General features: G+C 30.9%; 2 protein-coding genes across 4 annotated transcripts; one reads left to right on the forward strand and one right to left on the reverse strand.

Moving 5' to 3' along the window:
• Nucleotides 1-450: 450 nt before the first annotated feature.
• On the forward strand, nt 451-4,906 carry LOC123218086 (UDP-arabinose 4-epimerase 1-like). Of its 3 annotated transcripts, none has more exons than XM_044639300.1 (12): nt 451-588; nt 689-834; nt 1,379-1,511; nt 1,655-1,779; nt 1,902-2,015; nt 2,104-2,211; nt 2,310-2,401; nt 2,966-3,107; nt 3,295-3,389; nt 3,669-3,798; nt 4,205-4,349; nt 4,462-4,906. In XM_044639300.1, exons 3-12 carry the CDS (start codon nt 1,451-1,453, stop codon nt 4,689-4,691), a joined length of 1,242 nt encoding a protein of 413 aa, XP_044495235.1. In that variant the 5' UTR covers nt 451-588; nt 689-834; nt 1,379-1,450; the 3' UTR covers nt 4,692-4,906. The 3 variants fall into 3 exon arrangements, with proteins under 3 accessions (XP_044495235.1, XP_044495236.1, XP_044495237.1); XM_044639301.1 differs by having other exon boundaries at nt 459-588; nt 756-834; XM_044639302.1 differs by lacking the exon at nt 689-834 and having other exon boundaries at nt 460-588.
• Nucleotides 4,907-8,117: 3,211 nt separating this feature from the next.
• LOC123218022 (coatomer subunit epsilon-1-like) lies at nt 8,118-12,520 on the reverse strand. Its single transcript, XM_044639181.1, has 7 exons — nt 12,289-12,520; nt 12,094-12,183; nt 11,194-11,345; nt 9,542-9,677; nt 9,308-9,463; nt 8,757-8,836; nt 8,118-8,545 (listed from the first exon to the last, which is right to left on the reverse strand). The coding sequence occupies exons 1-7, from the start codon at nt 12,448-12,450 to the stop codon at nt 8,452-8,454; spliced, it is 870 nt and encodes a 289-aa protein (XP_044495116.1). The 5' UTR covers nt 12,451-12,520; the 3' UTR covers nt 8,118-8,451.
• Between the last annotated feature and the right edge of the window lie 7,064 nt (nt 12,521-19,584).

A 19,584-nucleotide genomic window follows, 5' to 3' on the forward strand; every position in this document is an offset into this window, starting at 1 on the left:
CAAATTAACGTGTCAATATAATATTAAGTGACTTTTTATTTCACTTCAAAATTATTCGATTACATACATATATATCAGTTTATATGAATAAATTGATAATATGTTTTTTTTATATAATATTACTTAATTACAAAATCAACTAATCACATATTGAATAAATTACATATATAAATAAATATTATAACCTTATCTATATAAATTATCGTGATAATAAATAATTAGATGTGATAAATATTTTTTTTTTTTATTAAAAAATATTTTCTTATCTATTATAAAAAAATTAGTTTGTACAAATAAATTATTAAAAAAATTTGTAGATAAAACTTTTCTTTTAAATTTTCTTTATCGGTAATTATTTAATAAATAAATAAATAATATTTATATAATAATTCTGTTTCCTCCGTTCTTCACGCTTTGACAAAAATAGGCAAGGCACTGGGCAACAACACACAAAAAAAAAAAAAATCTAAAAGTAAAAAAAAAAATCCAAAACTCCCTTCCCTCCCTTTGGCGCTCGCTCGCTCGCTCAATCATTCATTTCTATCCCTTCGTTTAGTCACGTATCCATTCATACAGGCGTACATACTTGTACGTTGTCTCTCCTCTGTCTCTCTCTCGTTTGTCCTTCTATTCGTTTTCTCTTTCTCCTTCTTACGTTTTTTCTTTTTTCTTTTTTAATTTTTTGTAGCATTTCCCCTAAAATTTTATTGGGTTCTTCTTTATATTCGGCTTGGTTTGCTCCGTTTTCGTCTCAGATCTTATGTTCTCAACTGGTTATTCGCTCGTTGTGTTGTCCTTTGGTCGCTGGAGCCTTTTATTGCATTGCATTTATCGGTACTTGATTGAATGAAGCTCTGATTTTTATTTCTTTGTATATGTTGTGTTTTGAATTGTGGACCATTTTCATTTATAGATAAAAAAGGTTGATTTTTGAATTTTGTTTGTCTTATTTTGACGGGATTCTGTTTTGAATCTTCCGAGTCTGATCGTCATCTTCCATTTGGGTTTGATCTTCTTCTTCTTCTTCTTGTAAAATTTGATAAATTTTTTGATAATTTAAATGTTTTAGTTATAAAAAAATAATAATCTCTGGCGCCGACATGCTCCGACATTATTATATTGTGCTTTATTTTTGGAAAAAATAATGTTTTTTATTGAATTTTGACCATGTTTGTTTTTGATGTGTTTTTAGCTGGTTGGTCTCGTCGGATCTTCACAGTTTTTGATATTTTATGGCTTTTGTTTCGTTTGTAAATACTTTTTAGAATCTAACTTATTGCTGTCTCCACTTTTCAAAATTTCATAATTTATGTTTTCGCCTTTTTCTTATTTATGATTCAAAATTGATTTGATACTTTGGGTTCTTGTTATTTTGCAGAACGTTGAAGGATTGATTCGTCTTGATCATCATTGAGGCCCGCAATCCTTTACCCTCAAAGGGTTCTTCCTGATGCTGACTTTTGGCAGGACCAGAAATCAGCCAAGGTCTACTAGACCTATGTCTTTTGGGGGTAAGCATTATAACGGCTAAGATTTTTAGTGCTTTTGGTTTAGTTTATATTTATCAATTTGATTTGTTTTTGAGCTGGTGTTGTGATAAGTTTTCAATGTGTTGCTGAAACTGTGTATGATTATGAATCTTTTATGCATGCAGGTTTAGATTATGCAGACCCCAAAAGAAAAAGCAATTTTTTAGTCAAAATTCTTTTAGCAGCTGCTTTAACTTCATTATGCATTATAATGCTCAAGCAATCCCCAAGCTTTAATGTTCCCAGCAAGGTAACCCTTTAAATTATATATTCAGGTACCTAGTTATTAATTTCACAAAATTTTAGGCGATTAACAGAAGGTATATGGCATTTCAAATCTAACAGTGTCTTGCTTGATTTGCTTTCTTCCAGTTCTCCCAGCATGAAGAAGGGGTAGTTCACGTGTTAGTCACGGGTGGTGCTGGTTATATTGGTTCACATGCTGCATTTCGATTATTGAAGGATTCTTACCGCGTAACAATAGTTGTATGTATCTTCATTGTATAATCATTGACAGCTTAATCATCTCAGTTTGTTTTAGATCTTGGGGAAAATGATTTTCCTTTTTTGACAGGATAATCTTTCAAGAGGAAACCTAGGTGCTGTGAAGATCTTACAAGAATTATTTCCAGAACCTGGGAGGCTTCAGTTTATTTATGCGGACTTGGGAAATTCCAAAGCAGTATCCTTATAGTGGCATTGATAGGATGTGTTTTAGCTTCAGATTTACTACTTTATAGATGGTGATGCTGCAATGTGTTTACTTAACTCGAATGTCAGGTTAACAAAATATTTTCAGAAAATGCATTTGATGCTGTGATTCATTTTGCTGCTGTTGCATATGTGGGGGAAAGCACTCTTGATCCTCTTAAGTAAGTATTGTTTATGGTCTATTTTCTGTGAAGTGGTATGTTTTTTCTTGCTGGTGAGAGTTGGCTTTTGTACATTGTTTACTGCAGTAATGTTGACAAAATTTACTGAGTTTTGCTAGAGATGTTCCTTTCAGATTGATACCATTGTCATCATCATGCAATTTGTTTCTGTTTCTTTACATCATCAGAATTTTGAATGGAAGTGATTGCATTTCAGTTTTCATATCTTAATTTCGTGTCTTGGAATACTAAATTTTAGCCATGAAAAGCTATAAATTCCGAATTGGCACTACAATCCCATTCCTGAACCTCTTTGCTCTTTTGTTTTCATAATTTAACTTTCAACCTTGATTTTATTCAGATTTCACTAGGAACTTTAAGCTAGATTTGGTATGAGATTGTGTTTAAACTACTTATATTTGCTGAGTTTTAAAGGAATTTTGTATCATGTGTATTAAATGGGTACAAATACTGGTTAATGCCTTCTTGGCACTTCATTTTGACATTGAATTACCATATCATTTTGATGTCCTTAATGAGAATATAATTGAGCTTGCTGTGCAGGTATTATCACAACATCACTACAAATACCCTAGTTGTATTAGAGTCGATGGCTGCTCATGGTGTGAAGACTTTGATCTATTCTAGTACATGCGCTACATATGGAGAGCCTGAAAAGATGCCCATCACTGAGGATACTCCACAGGTGAGCATGGAATTCTTATTTAACTCTTCACCATTAGCATTTCTTTGCTATTTGAATCATTCTTTATTTCTCAAGTACTTAATAAGGGTTTCCATGTGTGTGACTGATGTTCTAGAATTTGTTTTAATTTTCATCTGTGTGGTGTCACATTAATTGAAAATAGACACATTTTGTTTAATGAACTCAGGTGCCAATTAATCCATATGGAAAAGCGAAGAAGATGGCCGAAGATATCATCCTTGATTTTTCTAAAACTTCGGACATGGCAGTAATGATTCTGAGGTTGGTTTTTTTTTGTTTATACATTTTTTTTTTTTTTTCATTTTTTAAAATTTCATACTGCTTCCCTTGTGCATTGTGCATTGTGCTTTTTCTTTTCACAAGTTGTCCTGTTAACTTGCTGCTGAAATTTTTATAACCAATTTGCTAGTTGTTGTCTTATTCATATTCCCTCCTGTTGAAATATCAGATGCATCATACTTTGTGATAGTTTTGTTCTATTTCAGCCAATGCATTAAAAATCTAGTGGAACTTCATACCATCCTTTTGATTAATCTGCAGGTACTTCAATGTCATTGGTTCTGATCCAGAGGGCAGATTAGGTGAAGCTCCCAGACCTGAATTACGAGAACATGGAAGAATTTCAGGTGCTTGTTTTGATGCTGCCCGTGGTATCATTCCTGGGCTGAAGGTATGCCTTTATGTCATGCTTTTCATGTTTGTTACTAAAGGATTTATTTACATCTCCTGTTTGATGTGAAGGGAAAGATGCTGACCCTTTGAGGAGTGAGAAACCTATCTTTGATTCGTAGTTTTTCTTTTTACAAATTTTCTGTTGGCTGTGGGGATATCTTCCATTTTTTCAGAACTTGCTTATACTGAAATTTTAATTTCTATTGTTTATGCATTTATTCTGTGTTGCAATTTCTTTTTTTTTTTAAATAACCTGCAATTTCTTTTTTTCTCTTGACAAATATATTTATTTTTACTGAACATCTGCAATGCGCAATGAATGAACATATTTCACGATGCGGTGTTATGGTGTTATGCTTGTGTTACTTGGAATCTGAACTAGAATGTTATTTTGGCTAATTAAGGTTAAAGGAACAGACTACAATACTCCAGATGGCACATGTGTTCGGGATTACATTGATGTCAATGATCTGGTTGATGCTCATGTAAAGGCTCTTGAAAAGGCACAACCAAAGCAAATCGGAATCTATAATGTTGGCACTGGAAAGGGTGATTAAATATGTTACTTGTATTACTGAATTTTCCTATACTGTCATTGAGAGTTGCAAATGAAAGTTGAACTCCCTTATGAACTTTGCTTTTGGTATCTCACTATCATCAGGGAGCTCAGTGAAGGAGTTCGTTGAGGCATGTAAACAGGCAACAGGAGCTAAAATCCAAGTTAGCTTTGAGCCCCGACGCCCGGGTGACTACGCAGAAGTGTATAGCGACCCAACAAAGATCAGGCATGAATTGAACTGGACAGCAAGATACACCGACCTCCAGGAAAGTTTAGCAATTGCGTGGAGGTGGCAGAAAGCTCACCATAACGGGTATTTATCATCATCTTAGGAAACTATCACAGCCATTACTATATAATAGAACCGAAAGCTAGCGCAAACCCCTGGCACCCCGCATTAGAGAAGTGGTTTCATAGCAATAGTAGATTCTTTCCCATTTATCTTCATATATTGTGGTGTCCCATATATCAGATGTATTTGAACAGATAATAGCTTAATAATACAATGATATGCCGAGGTGCAGGTATATCACTCATTCATTCCCAATTTTTTTTTTGTTTTTGCCTTTGTAATCATCAGAGATGTATCGATTATGATGCCACGCTTCTCATTCTAAATGAGGTTGGTTATACTTTATAGATGTCATTTGCTAATTTTCTTGTGCATAGAAATGCATCTTCTGCTCAGTTCTTTCCTAGGCTTCCTTACCTACGTTTCCCATAAGCTAAGTTTTTGTTTTGGGCGCTACTTGCAAAAACAGTTTGTCCCAGTCAAAAGTCAATGTTATAAGGGTTACTCTCCGCTCACACCTCGAAGTTATAAAGCATTACAGTAACCCCCCACATTTTATACATTGTCTAATCCCTTCCCGCATATTCTGCTTGTTGACGTAATAAAGGCCGACAGAATTTGTATTATTGCTATGTACCTTTTATGACTATCAAAAGGTTGATAACGCAATTTGGCCCGTGAGAACATAATCATTTGCATTACTTTTAAGGTGTGTTTAGCTAGGTGGATAAGAAATTATTTTGATAATTTATTTTTTATTATTAATATTAATTATAAATTTTTTTTTTAATTGATATGATAGATAATATGTTTAATATTGAAAGTAATATGTTAATATTAATTTTATTTTTATTAAAATTCTAAGACAAATACTTATAAAAGATAGTTTAAGTGACAAAAAAATATTTTAAAATAATATGAGTTTAAATCTTTTTTGATAATATATTAAAATTAAAATTTTAATTTATTTAATTCAATATTTGTGAGCTCTTATTTAATGTGATTGGTTTCATTCTAATAAAATGATCCAATCTGACGAGTTTCTCATTATTAAAAAAAAAATCTTAGACAAATACTTTCATTTTCAATTATAATTAAATGTACCTTAAATCTCATTGTGACTAATTTACCCCTACTCAAACATATATTAAGACAAATATTATAATTCTCATTTAGATTAAAATTACCGACAGCACACCGTCGTGCAAGGAACATAAATAGGGTTGGATTTTGTCATCATTTGAGGAAGACAACAAGGGTCACAGCCTGCCATTGTTTACTTTCAGATCAGTTGACCCCATGGCGGCTTTTGTGTCGTCGTCTGCAAATTGGGCAATTGTCTTGTAGTTTTCAATAGACGGCATGTAGTTTCATGCAACTTTTGATTGACGGTTGATGGTTTTCAAGCTTTGATATATTATAGTTTTTCTTATCTCTCAGTCTTTAATTTAATTTATTTTAATAATATTTTAATAAAATAATATTTTAATATTTAAATTCAAACAGGATAATTATTATCCTAACACGATATTAATTTATTTTTATTAATTTTCAAATTAATTCATTTTTGTGTGAATCTTTTAATAAAAGATCACATGCATCTTTTAACATCAGTTGCAACTCCTCAAATAATGAATTGGTAATGCCCAACAAATCTGAGAGAGGCGAGTTTAAATAAAGCTGGTGGTGCCGTGGTGGTGCATTGTGACTGGTTGGCTTTTTTCCGGCAAAGTAACATTGTTGTCCGGCCAGCTTGTAGGTGGCAACCAATACCTTGGTAGTTGTTGAAAGCACTATGTTGAAAGCACTATTTTAAAAGCCAAATCAGATTGGTAATTTAATTGGTTGAATCGTTAACCGTTAACCAAACCAATTAGAGTATATATAAAACCGGATTTAACTCAATTAATATAAAAAAATTGATTTTATTTTTTAAAATTTATTATCAATAACTTGAACCAAAATCTTATTTATCATATTTGAATACATATATCATCAAATTACGTTTGTTTTAATATTAAATAAGTTAATTTATATATTTAATAATAAATTAAACAATTTTTTTAATATTATTTTTAAATAATTAACTATTTCGGCAATCCATCAACTGATCTGAGTATTAGTTAGACTAAATCTTCCTCTTCATTAAATTAATATCTAACCTGGCTCTAAAAGAATGGGGTGAAAGTAGTACTAATCAACAGACTGGAAAGTGGAGACTTTGGAGCTGAATTGGTGGCGCATTATTCTGGAAAAATATGGCAAAGTAAATTGTTTCTAGTAGTTGACTGAGCAACATAGCGATGGGGAAGAAGCGTGCGGCGCAGAGAGAGCAATGGAGCACCATGCATTAAATTTCATTGGACTGGAGTGATCGGTTTAGTCCTCAATGGACACTCTAGCTCAAGAAAGAAAGGTTTTCTAGTAAAAGAGAACTAGAGGTTTAATTAAGTTAAATAGTATTTAACTTGAATTCAACTTAATTAACTTAAAAAAAAAAGTTTTTCAAATAAATGATCTCAACTCAAGTTTAAGCTAAATGTTTAATAAAATCAAATAGTGCTTAATTTGAATTCGACTAAGGATTTAATCAAGTCAAATAATATTGATTGGCTTGAACTCAATTAAAAAAAATTACCTTTTGACTAATTAATTTTTAAATTATTATATTTAAATCATGTACCTTATTATTTATTAATTATCTTTTATATTCAAAATAAAAAAATTAAAAATATAATTTTGTGATTAATGTTTTTAAAAAATTATTAATATTTTATTGAACTGAACTGTTAGTTCACGAACTTGTCAAACTCAAGCTTAGCACAACATTAATTGAGCTGCTCGCAAACTACTTGGCTTGACTTGCACCCCTAAGTAATCGATGTTTAGAGAGTTCACTAAAAATGAAAAAAAGGTGATCGTTAAAAGTGACCAGTAAAATATTGGAACTTTACAAAAAATATTTCATACATATAACTCGAGCTAACTTGTTCCGTGCACCTTGTTAGAGCAGATTATATAATTGTGAGATGTGTAAAATGCGGTATGATATAAAAATATAGATATTCAGTGTGGGATTTATGTAATTTTAAATTTTTTTAATTTCAACAACTAGTTTTAAAATATAATTCTTTTAAAAATTCAAATAATTTGATATTACAACTACCATAATATCTTTTAATTGCCATCTACAGTGCAGATAGTGACATTAACATTGCTTTTTTCCCATTTTTGTTGTCGGAAACCTGCAAAAATCACCGGAGAAACGTTGGAGTTTTCGGTCTCTGTCCCCTCGGAGTTTTCAAAAAATGTCAAAAGTGAATTCATGAAAAGTGGGTTTAAAATTATCATATGATTCAATGTTCATTTCTAATTTAAAATTATGGTATGAGAAAATATTGATAAATCAGTATATGATTCGATATTCATTTATATTTTAAAATCATCAAATCATATGACAACATACAAGTAATTGTACCGCGTTTATACCCATTTTATTACATAAACTATTATTGTAAAATATTTTCCAGACCACAAAGACCATAAATAAATGACATTTGCTTTGAATATTTAATGTATCGATTATCCAACAACCAGATGAGGCAAATCTTAAGACTATCATCAAATTTCCCAACTCTATATGCTAACAAAACCACAAATTTTCCAATCAATCATATCATCATATATTCTTGCAGGTTACAAAAATAGCTGATTTCAAGGTGAAATGTACCATGTCAAGCAAGCACAACCACCTCTTGGCCCAGAGGGCCGATTGCCGACAACACAACTCAGCCTGGTCCTCAAGCAACAGATTGAATGGCTCTTTCAAAGTTCTCTTCTGCAGAAGATGCACGCTTAACAAGTATGTGGTGCGGATGTGAAAGTTTCAACTGGCTGCAATTCAGAAAGAGTTAGGGCAGTCATTAACATAAAGGGAAATTGGAATTCAACAATCCTTCGTATTCTGTTCATTTAGAAAAATATAGGGAAATCAGAAAGGGGGGAAAAGATCAGGTTAAGAGCCCGTTTCTTCTTCACCTCAACTATTAATTGACATGGGATTATGGCATTATGGCATTCATGAGTATATGAAGGTACAGCTTACCTGAGGTAACGTGAAGATGATTTACCGAGATGAAGGCTGCATACAATCAGATTGGCCAAAGTTTCTGGATCTTTTGCATCCTGTATCAATTAGAAAATAACTCTTTGTTAATTATACCTCGTCTCAAGCAAAGTTTAAACCTATTCAAAGCCATGCTAAAGAATGACATGAGCGGGGTTGAAATATTTTGGGGCATCATCATACCATGATCATACATTGAAAGTTAAGCGGTTGAAATATTTTGTGTCATCATCATACATTGAAAGTTAGAGATCAAGAAACTACAAAGAGAAACCATAATGCATCTAAAGCTCCCACATGTCAAACTAACAGTATTCAATATAACTCAGAATTTTTCACTTTCTTTCCATACAGATCACAAGTTATTAAAATTCATAGATAGACATGTGCGCATACTTTAGTTCTATATGCAAATAGAACAACCTTAAACTTTTTTTTTTTCTTTTTTTGAATTATGACCAAACAGCTAGCACACAAATAGGCATCTCATACAAGGAGTTAAAATTTCTCAACAAACTACCAAATCTCACCTTGTTGAGTGCTTCAAGCAAAAGTGTTTCAGCTTCGTCAAAGTTGCCCATGTGCATGCAGCAAACAGCCTTTCCATTCAAGATCAACCCTGTCATTGCGTAATTTTCAGAGAAATCTTGGAAGATGAGGTATGCTTCCTGTATCTTGGAACCACCCTGACAAATAGAATGACATGTTATTAAAACATCAAGAGATATTCAGTTATTACAATAAGCTAAAGATCATGTACTCACCACTGCCACATTCAACCATGCATTTGCAAGTTGAGTTAGTGTGTGATCCTCATCAGTCTGTTGCATAACCCTCAGTTGTCTCTCTGCATAGTCAGATCTGTGCATCTTAAGGAATATTTGGACATTCAATGCATGTCTGCAAAAGAAAAATCACCAGTAGACTTAGAAAACTGACAAAGAAGCATCAATCCAAAAAGAAAGGAGAAGAAAACTGTCAGTGATACAATAAATTTATGACTTATGAGGATTGTTAGTAACGCATCATGTACTGGCACAATCATGATTTGAATGATAAAATCATAATGAATTTTACATAATGTCTTTAAGCAGATAACATCATAAAGAAGCATCAGGCTAGAAGCAAATAGTGGAAGCTACATAAAACATGTCAAATTAATATCACAGTAAGTTGAGGAAAATTGATAGAGGCCTAATTACCAAAGTTTATTTCCGCAGGCCCAAGAAGAGAATAGAGGAAGCAGACCCAGATTCAGAAGAAAGGATGAAACCCTCAGCTGAAGATTCCAGGATGGACATGATGGAGGGCAATCTGGAAATTACAGAAGCTGATCTGGAGCAGAATAAGCTTGGCCATTCAGCTGTGACCACTTGGCAGTTTATGAGTGAGCAGGAGGCAGAATTCGGTTAAGGGAAATCATGCTTTTATAGGGCAGCAGAAAAAGGAGAAAGGGTCTGGTTTTGTTATGAAAATGATGTACTGAAGTTGTTATGAAGAAGGAGAGATCTGGCTCTCAAATTCCAGAATTATCAGTGTCCATTTATTTTGTTCCAGTTTATTTTTCCTTTTAGTTTCAGTGCTCTGTTTTGTTGCTTGAGTTGAGTTGAGAAACATTTGGTGTAAACTTATGCTTGATGAATGAATGAATGGGAATGGACTGCATTGTCTAATGGCTGGATGGAGTTCATTTTATTGATTGAGAGCTTATTATTTAAACTGAATGCTGCATATTGAAATCTGGAAATTTTACAGACTTTCATTCTTTCACTTATTTGGGCTAGAATAAACTGAAGCTTGAGCAGGGAAGGTTGCCGACCAACAGGTACGCAACAAAAATGAATGCACAAAACTTAACGGGCATACATGAGTAAGGCATACAGTAAATATACCAACAGAAGAAATCTGGAAAGATATTACATTAGATCACTTCAATGTTTTAACATTCAGCAGAGGCTATCACTGGGTTTCACTAGCTTGAAAACAAGTTATACAACCTAAGGCCTTCAAACATAAAAAAGAAGCTACAATGTGTAATACTAACCGAATTTGACCACTCACCCTAATAGATTCAATCAAGGCAAATGAAACTGATGAGAAAATGAAAGGAAAAAGAAAGAGTACAAATGGAATGAAAAAATCATAAGAAATCAGGTCCTAAGAGAATTTAAGCTTGTAATTTAAAGCTACTGAGATATGTCAAAAGTTCCATGATCTCATTGTTACTACTATTATCTATTATTTTTTTTTATCTAACAATTTGCATAGTTAGAAACGAATAATGATCAGTATTGTCAAACAAATATGAGAAACACATAACAAAATCTTCTACCACATCCCCAACAATTAAAAAAGCACCAGGAAGAATAAAATTGCAAGTATAATTGTGTACTATGTTACAAGATCTCAGACTCACAGCTCCATAGTCCCCCCAGCATTTGTGTGTTTGAGAGCCTCATTATAATCTTCCTCATGCATGAATATGATCCCAGCAATCAGTCGCAAAGTAGAGTTGTTTCCAATGGCTGGATCTGCCAACCACTCCTTTAAACTAGAAATTGTTGATTCCTGAAAAACCCATCACAAAGTCTTTGATTTGATTCAGAAGCATCTGTGTCCTTAAGACACCTAGTGTGCACTACCGATATTTTTTCTACTCCATTTTTTTCAATAAACTGAACTCAAAATTATTCACAAACATAGGAAATTTACTCAATGTATAGAATATAGCTTTACAAGTACAAAGACCAAGAATTAACAGCAACCATATAAATTCCTATATACTTTATTTTTGACTAGCAAACACAAATTCTTTAGAAAAGATGTTTGAGTTAAAAGTCTACACAAATAACTCTAAAAACTATTGCAAGAAAAAAAAAGTCACTTTTATCATTTCTACGAGACCATATCCTCTTTACCGCTGATAAATCTAAACTGGTTCTTGACTTCTAAAACCTCTACCCAGATCATTAAATCCAATTATTTATTTGCATAGCTGAAAAACATTTAAAGATGCATTTATTCAGCATTCAGATAGTAAATTTCAGACACTAATTTATCAAAGAATCCTAAAAATTTCTAAGAAATTAAAAAAAAAAAATGTTCATCACTTTCCCTATAACAGCATCTAAATCACATTCAAGAACTCTAAATTGTACCATAATTTATGAAACTGTTTTCAGATCATTAAATAAATGCTTCCTAATTTCTAAATCAAAAGCAAAAATTGCCACAAATAAAAATTGTCAAGCATACAATTGAACAAATCAAACTTGTAATAAATTCATAAAAAAATTCTAGATCCAGAACACGAAACCTTGTTTTCCGGACTTGAAAGATACAGAGCAAGCAACTTGACAGCTTGGAGAGGCGTAGCAGCTGAGTCATCGATCTCACTGATCACAAGCTGAAATTACGAAATTCAGTCAATCAAAAATCAGAAACATTCAAATTAAAACAGAAATTCTTAAAAAAAAAACAATAATTAAAGTCACAATAACGAAAATGTGACCTGGTAGCTGCCGAGAGCAATGTAAGAGCGATAGACGAGGCAGTCGCGCTCGACGGCGTCGTCATGAGGGAGATTAGGGATGTCGCTGTTGTTAATGGCAGACTGATAGGCGCCCAAGTAGAAGTGGTTACGAAGACTGAACAAGTGATCGGGTGCTGCCATCGAGTTTAGATCTGTAAAATGTTTTCTTCCTCAGAGAAAACAGATCTTGTTCAAGCAGTGAAGTTCGTCGGTTCAGTCGTTCTTTTAAAGTTATTGGTTTGGGTTGGGCTTTGTGGCCCGAATTCTGAAGTTTGGGTTGGTGGGCTGCATATTTTCTAGCTCAAGGTAATGTAATTATTATATGACCGATTTACCAACACTTATTTTATCGTATAATTGTTTGGGTGGATTCAATGTGAGCCCAATCTAAGCCTGATCTTAACTCAAATTAAAATCATAATATATAGTTTAAGTTTATTTAAATTGGTGCACAATATTATCAATGAGTCATCGACATACTAACCAAGTCAATCTCGAGTTGAGCTAAAGCTCCAACTTGAAATAGAATCGTACAAGCCAAACATTCACTTTGAGCTAGCATGGGGCATATCCACCCTTACATATTTTCTACAAATAGTTGGATGTAATCAAGTTGGATTAAGCCGAGATTAATATTTGGTTTGATTTGAACTGAGTTTAATGTCTTATTAGTGCTATCATAATAAAGATCATCTCGTCAAGAATTCTTCCTCATCTTCTTTAGTGGTTTCTTCTTCAACTATTCATCTTTTTCTTTAGCGATTGAATTATAGTTGAATATTTTTTTTCCTAGTCAATTTTTCTTCTATATGATACTATTCATTATTAAGTCAAATTTAGTCTTAAACTAACTATTTTAGACTCAAATCAGTGTTGAGTTGGACCTTGAAAAATTAATCTCTCTTCCCCTTTATTTCACTTTGACTAGCTTTTGTGTTTTTCTATTCTAATGTGTGCCCTGAAATCAATCTAGACTTAACAGTTTATTGTGGTAAGAAGTAAGAACTTGGATTAGCGGTGGATATAAATTGAATAGAGCTTGAACACCCCTTGGTTCGAGTTCGATACGAATGAAAATAGTTCGATTTTAATTCGTTTTAAATTTATAATTCAATTATATTACAAATGATTTAGTTCAAATTTATAATTTAAATTTATGACTTGAATATGTGTCTTAGATTTAGGGTTCAAATTTATAACTTATTGACAAAATGATATTATTAAACAATTACTTAATGTAATTCAAATCGAGTCATAAACCAAATTTGAATTGAATTAAGACATTTTTCTAGCTTGCTAGCCAAATCGAGTGAAACTTTTTTTAACTCAAATTCGGTTCAATTTTAAAATGAGTCGAACTTCCTAACTCGAATTTGGCTCAAATTCAAACTAAACAAATGTGAACTGAATTGAATTGAGTTGAGCTAATTTTCAAGCACGAGTCAACTTGATTCGGGTCTAACACTGACTTGGATACCTCTACTACTAAAAGTTAAAGTTCTAAATTCCTTTTTTTTTTTAATAAAATTCTCATTTTCCTTTTATTCTTCTTTTTTTTTTTTAACTTCTTTATTATTTTAATTTTTTCTCCTTATTTTCTTTATATTTTTCATTTTAAAATGGTGAATGATCGAAGGCAAACATGATTTTTTAAAATATTATAAATGTTAATGTAACTTTCCAAGGGTTTTTGAAATTTCAAAAAATATTTGACATGTGTTTTTTCAATTTTAAATATTTAATATACTTTTGAATAGTTTCAAAAATTAATGACCCTTTAAAAACTGAATATAACACAAAAAATTAAAGTTGGTTAGAATTGAGGTATTTTTAAAGGTTTAAATGATAAGTTTTTAGTCTAATAATGATGTATTAATAATTTGATATTTATATCAAATGTTAATGAAAGTTTTATAATTTCAATAAAAGGAATAAAAACATTAATTTCTAAAAAACCAAACATTTTCATCTTCAGGACTTCAGGACTGAGTATTTTTTCATCTTCTTCTTTAGGATGAAATGAGTTTTTTTTCGGATCGAGAGACTGAACAACCATTGGGCACTCAAATGACGAGTCTTATCCATATTAAAGTGTTTTAATAATTTTTTAATATACGATGATTGATGGATAAGTATTTTATTTGAATTGTGCTCGATCTGTAGGCCGAGACAATATTTTGTTTTTCCTAAATCCTTCATCTCAAATTCTTGTTTCAGATATTTAGCAATTTTTTAGAGCTCTTCAGAAGTCCTAATTAAATTCATGTCATCAACATAAACTATTATAATGACAAATCTCAATTTTGATCTTTTGATAAAGATATATGGGTATATAGGGTTATTTATATAGCCATTTTTTTTTCAAATATTCACTAAGATGATTGACCATATTTGTTCGGATTATTTTAATCCGTATAATTATTGTTGTAATTTAATTAAGTGCATGCCTCTTGAATTAACCATTTTTGTTTCAGACAATTTATACCTTTTAGGAAGTTTCATATAAATTTCAATATCCAAGTTTTCATATAAATAAGTAGTAACTACATCCATTAAACGTATACTAGTCCTTCAAAGATTGTTAAACTGATTAAATATCTGAATATGATTATATCCATCACATGTGTATATGTTTCATCAAAGTCTATATTTGGCCTTTAGGAAAAGCTTTAGGCTACCAACTTAGCTTTATATTTAGCAATTTCATTTTTCTCATTTATTTTTCTCATAAATACCTATTTATATCCAACGGGTTATACATCTTGAGGTATTAGAACTACAGACCCAAATATTTGACGTTTTGCTAGAGAAGCTAATTTTGTTCGAACGGTTTCTTCCTATTTATGCCAATCATATCTTTGTTTGCATTCAGTTACAGTACGTGGTTCAAAATCATCATTATTCATAATTTTAGTAGTTACTGCAAATGAGAATATATCATCAATGTTAACTGTTTCACGGTTCCACATTTCTCGTGTATAAGCATAATTTAACGATATTTCAGTATTCACATTTTCTTGTTCTTTAGGATTTTATACCACTTCAAGGGTTTGGATCTCTTCAAGGATTATAACCTCTTTTGGAGAAATATTAGGGTGTTTAGATTTTTCATTTATTTTAGAATAGTTATGATTGATATTTGTTTGATTATTTACCTTTCTTTTCGAGGAATCGTGCCCTTTGATCCAATACGCCTACCACGCTTTTGACGTGCAGTAGATTGATTAGTTACAGCTCAAATGGACTGTCAACAATCACATTAATTTTTGTTGATACGTTAGTAGTTAGAACATGTGATCTTGTCACTTTTGTCGTATCAATAAATGCATTAGACATTTGGTTGGTAATAATTTGTAAACACACTATTCTCTGTACTTTAGTTTCACTTTGGGATATGAGAGAATCTAGATAAAATGTGGTAAGTACATACTAAGTAAGTTCATGTCTAACTTCAGAAGACATTTTCTTTTTCCCTAAAGATAGGAATGTCGTCTCATCAAAGTGATAATATGTTAATCGTGCAGTAAAAAGATTACTTGTTAATGGTTCTAGATACCTGATAATAGATGATGAATTATATCCAATATAAATTTTCAAACGACGTTGGAGTCTTATTTTTGTGTATTGGAAGATGCAATAGGGACATATATAACATAACTAAATATCTTCAAATGAGATATATTGGGTTGGTGACCAAGAACCAATTGTAGGGAAGACTATTGATGATAAAAAAATGTTGCAAGTGAATTAACACTGCAACATATAATATAACATGTGCCAACATAGAAGTAGGTAAATGACTTTTTAGTAATAAAGTACATGTAATTACCTGAAGTCGTTTGATAAGAGACTCAACTAATCCATTCTATGTGTGGACATGCGAGACTGAATATTCAACATCAATCCCCATAGACATGCAATAACCATCAAATGTCTTGGATATAAATTTACTAACATTATCTAGTTGTATTAAATTGATCAAATAATCTATGAAATATGTCTTTAATTTTATAATTTGTGTTAATAGTTTAGCAAATGCAACTTTCGAATTGACAATAAACAAACATAAAACCATTGTGCAGATGAATCAATTAAGACCATAAAATAACGAAACAACTCACTTGATGAATGAATGGGTCTACATATGTCCTCTTGAATCCTTTGCAGGAATGATGAAGATTCAACTCAATTTTGGAAGAAGATGATCTTATTACTAATTTTCCTTGAAAACAGATAGTGCATAATTTTTCACTGAACAATAAAATTATATTTTTTTAATGTATGTCCATATGAATTTTTAATAATCTTACACATCATTTTAGATCTTGGGTGACCTAAATGGTCATGCCAAAACATAAATACTTTTAGATTAGAGAACTTCTGGTTTGATACTGCGCATGTTTTAATTGTTTTTATGATTGTATAATACAATTTTAATGATAAAGCGGACAATTTTTCTAGTACATGTCTGCTGTCGGAGGCATTATTAGTTATACATAGATATTCTGCATCATTTTCATTCATGGTTTTAATGTGATAACAATTTTTTCTTATATCTTTAAAACTAGGTAGATTTCTTCTGGATCTACTTGAATATAATGCATCATTGATACTTAATTTAGTCAACAAAATGGTGGCTCTTTCGGAGCTTTCAATCAGATTTATTTATCCTAATGTAGTGTTTACTTTAGCTTTAATCAATGCTAAAGTTAAGAAATTTTTTTTTCTTGAGAATTGTGTACGTTGTTGCACTATCCATCAAACATATCTCTCTCATCCGCTTCTAAAGTCAACGTTTCAATTTTTAAGTCCATTTTCTTTCATTTAAAAATTACGTTAATCATAACGTACACAAAATATTGAAAGAAAGGAGAACATAATAATAAAATACAAAATAATATTCATGACTCCAGAATAAATATATATGATAGATTTTAATTACAAAAATCTTGGGCATTCGCATCACTAGTCAAGTGACCTATATTTTATTTTTGAAAGAAATTTTGAAACATCAAAATTCATTAGATCGACAGGATCTAAACCATCAAAAAATTAATATAAATCCACGCAATGTTTGTGTGTACAACAGGTATATAACAAATGATATTTATGAATATGTCTATTGTTTTATGGTTTACTTTGTTTTATTTTTTGTTTTAATCTTAGTCTATTTCTGGTGATACGATTGAGATTTTCTAGTATAGCTATCTTCAAATAAAAAATTATTTATCCATGATCTCACACCCATGATGACTATTTTTGGTAGTTGCATTTACTTTAGGGAACGATATAATACTTGTGGGGAGAGTTTGATCGTTTTAATGAGAAAATATTAATTCAACATGAACATTGCAGAGTTATGCTAAATTACGGAGCCATTGAGAGTATCATTAAATCTGATGTTCAAATTTATCTTTCAAATTTCTTTATAAATTTAATGAATCTATCATTATATCCATATATTCAACTTGCAATCCTTCAAAGATGTGATGCCGAGAAAATAATAGTCTTATATTTGTCCTTCTAGGACATTTTATTTAATCAGTTATTCAAGACTTATATATTCTAAGTGGAGAATCATATGAAAAGTTCATTTAATATTATCCATCCAATTTAGGAACTTCAGGTTCAAATATTGTCATATTTACAAAACTTTTAGTTTTGTAGAGAATATATATGAGTTAATCTTTGAAACTTCATGTTTAAATATTATCTCATATTTACAAAATATCTAATTTTGTAGGAGAAATATTAGGATTAATTTTTGAAAATTTTCGGTTCATATATTATCTCATATTTACAAAACTTCTGATTTTGTAATTAATATTCAAAATATTATAATATATATTATGATTATATTTTGGATTTCAAGTCAATATTTTTTACAATTTATGCAACATCAAGTTGCAAAAGTAATATAATTATTGTAAAATAAAGACTTTGATGAAATTGAAGAGTTCGAGCCCATATATATATATAGTTGGTTAGTTTTACGATTTTATAAACTTCATATTGTAAATTGAATACAATTATTATAATAAAAATAAATATTATACAATTATAATAATAATAATAAATATAAATATTTAAATAATATTCATGACTTCTGACCTAAATTTATGTTTTTGTGAACTTTAAGTTACAAATGAGATTCATGACTTCAGATCCAAATTTATGATTTTGTAAACTTCGGATTACAAAAGATTTCAGATTTAGATTTAAGATATTCAAGACTTCAGATCTAAATTCATAATGTTGTAAACTTTAGGTTACAAATAATATTCAGATCCAGATTTATGATATTTCATTATATTGAAGAGTTTCAGGAGTCTAGGTTCAGATTTATAATTTTGTAAATTTCGGATTACAAATATGATACAATTATAAATGAAAAATTAAATAGAAAAACAACATAAATTAAAAGATAACTAAAACATTATAACTGAGATATCATTATTTTCAATATACAAGTAGCATAATGACATAACAGAAAAATTATAATATAACTGAGTTGGTTGTGCTGATAACGTGTGATAAATTTAATTGAATAATTATGGAAAGATAAAGAGATTAAGGAATTGAAGCAAGGAAGGATTGAAAGAAAGAAAAAATTGAAAAAGAGAAAGAGTAATTCAATTCGGATGAAGACAATGTATTACAAATGAAGGGAGAATGGGGGGTATTTATAGAGGATATGACCACCCCTTCAGTCAAAGAAAATGACTCCATATAAAACAAATTTATACCAAGATAATGGCGTCGCTAATCCTGGGATTTAATGCATTCACACGCAAAATCCACCTTCCGTAACAATTAAATAATTTAACAAATCCAAGTCCTTTTGTTGCTTGAATATTCAATTTTTATCTCACAAATTAACCCTCGGTAATAAATTATACTTGTTGTGATCTGAAGTTCCACATCACTTTCATTCTGTTTACTGAACTTGTATATAGATAGGAGCAGAAGCCTATAACTTGAATAACGTGTAATAAACCCGTGAGGACCTGAAGTCTAAAACGAACAATATCGATTTAGTTATTTATAACACGTTATCAGTACGATAACGATGAGAGATGTGTTATGATCTGAAGTTTCACACGCTTCTATTCTGTCTACTGAATTTGTATGTAAGTAAGGGTCAAAAACCCGTAACTTAAATGATACGTAATAAAATCGTTAGAGTCTGAAATTCAAAACAGATAATATCGATCGAACTGTTTATAATAGTATTAACTTTTTTCAGATCGGTATAAACAGCACTAGTTGCCTAAC

Source organism: Mangifera indica, chromosome 6, assembly GCF_011075055.1.
Source record: "Mangifera indica cultivar Alphonso chromosome 6, CATAS_Mindica_2.1, whole genome shotgun sequence".
Lineage (NCBI taxonomy): Eukaryota > Viridiplantae > Streptophyta > Magnoliopsida > Sapindales > Anacardiaceae > Mangifera > Mangifera indica.

Bases quoted from the DNA above. Each gene is read 5' to 3' on its own strand.
- LOC123218086 (XM_044639300.1), top strand. From the start codon at position 1,451: ATGCTGACTTTTGGCAGGACCAGAAATCAGCCAAGGTCTACTAGACCT. The intron at 3,108-3,294 runs GTGAGCATGGAA...TAATGAACTCAG, and splicing joins TCACTGAGGATACTCCACAG to GTGCCAATTAATCCATATGG. The intron at 4,350-4,461 runs GTGATTAAATAT...CACTATCATCAG, and splicing joins TAATGTTGGCACTGGAAAGG to GGAGCTCAGTGAAGGAGTTC.
- LOC123218022 (XM_044639181.1), bottom strand. From the start codon at position 12,450: ATGGCAGCACCCGATCACTTGTTCAGTCTTCGTAACCACTTCTACTTG. The intron at 9,678-11,193 runs GTGAGTCTGAGA...TTTCTTTTGCAG, and splicing joins GCTGGGGGGACTATGGAGCT to ACATGCATTGAATGTCCAAA. The intron at 8,837-9,307 runs GTGAGATTTGGT...TAATTGATACAG, and splicing joins TGCTTGAAGCACTCAACAAG to GATGCAAAAGATCCAGAAAC.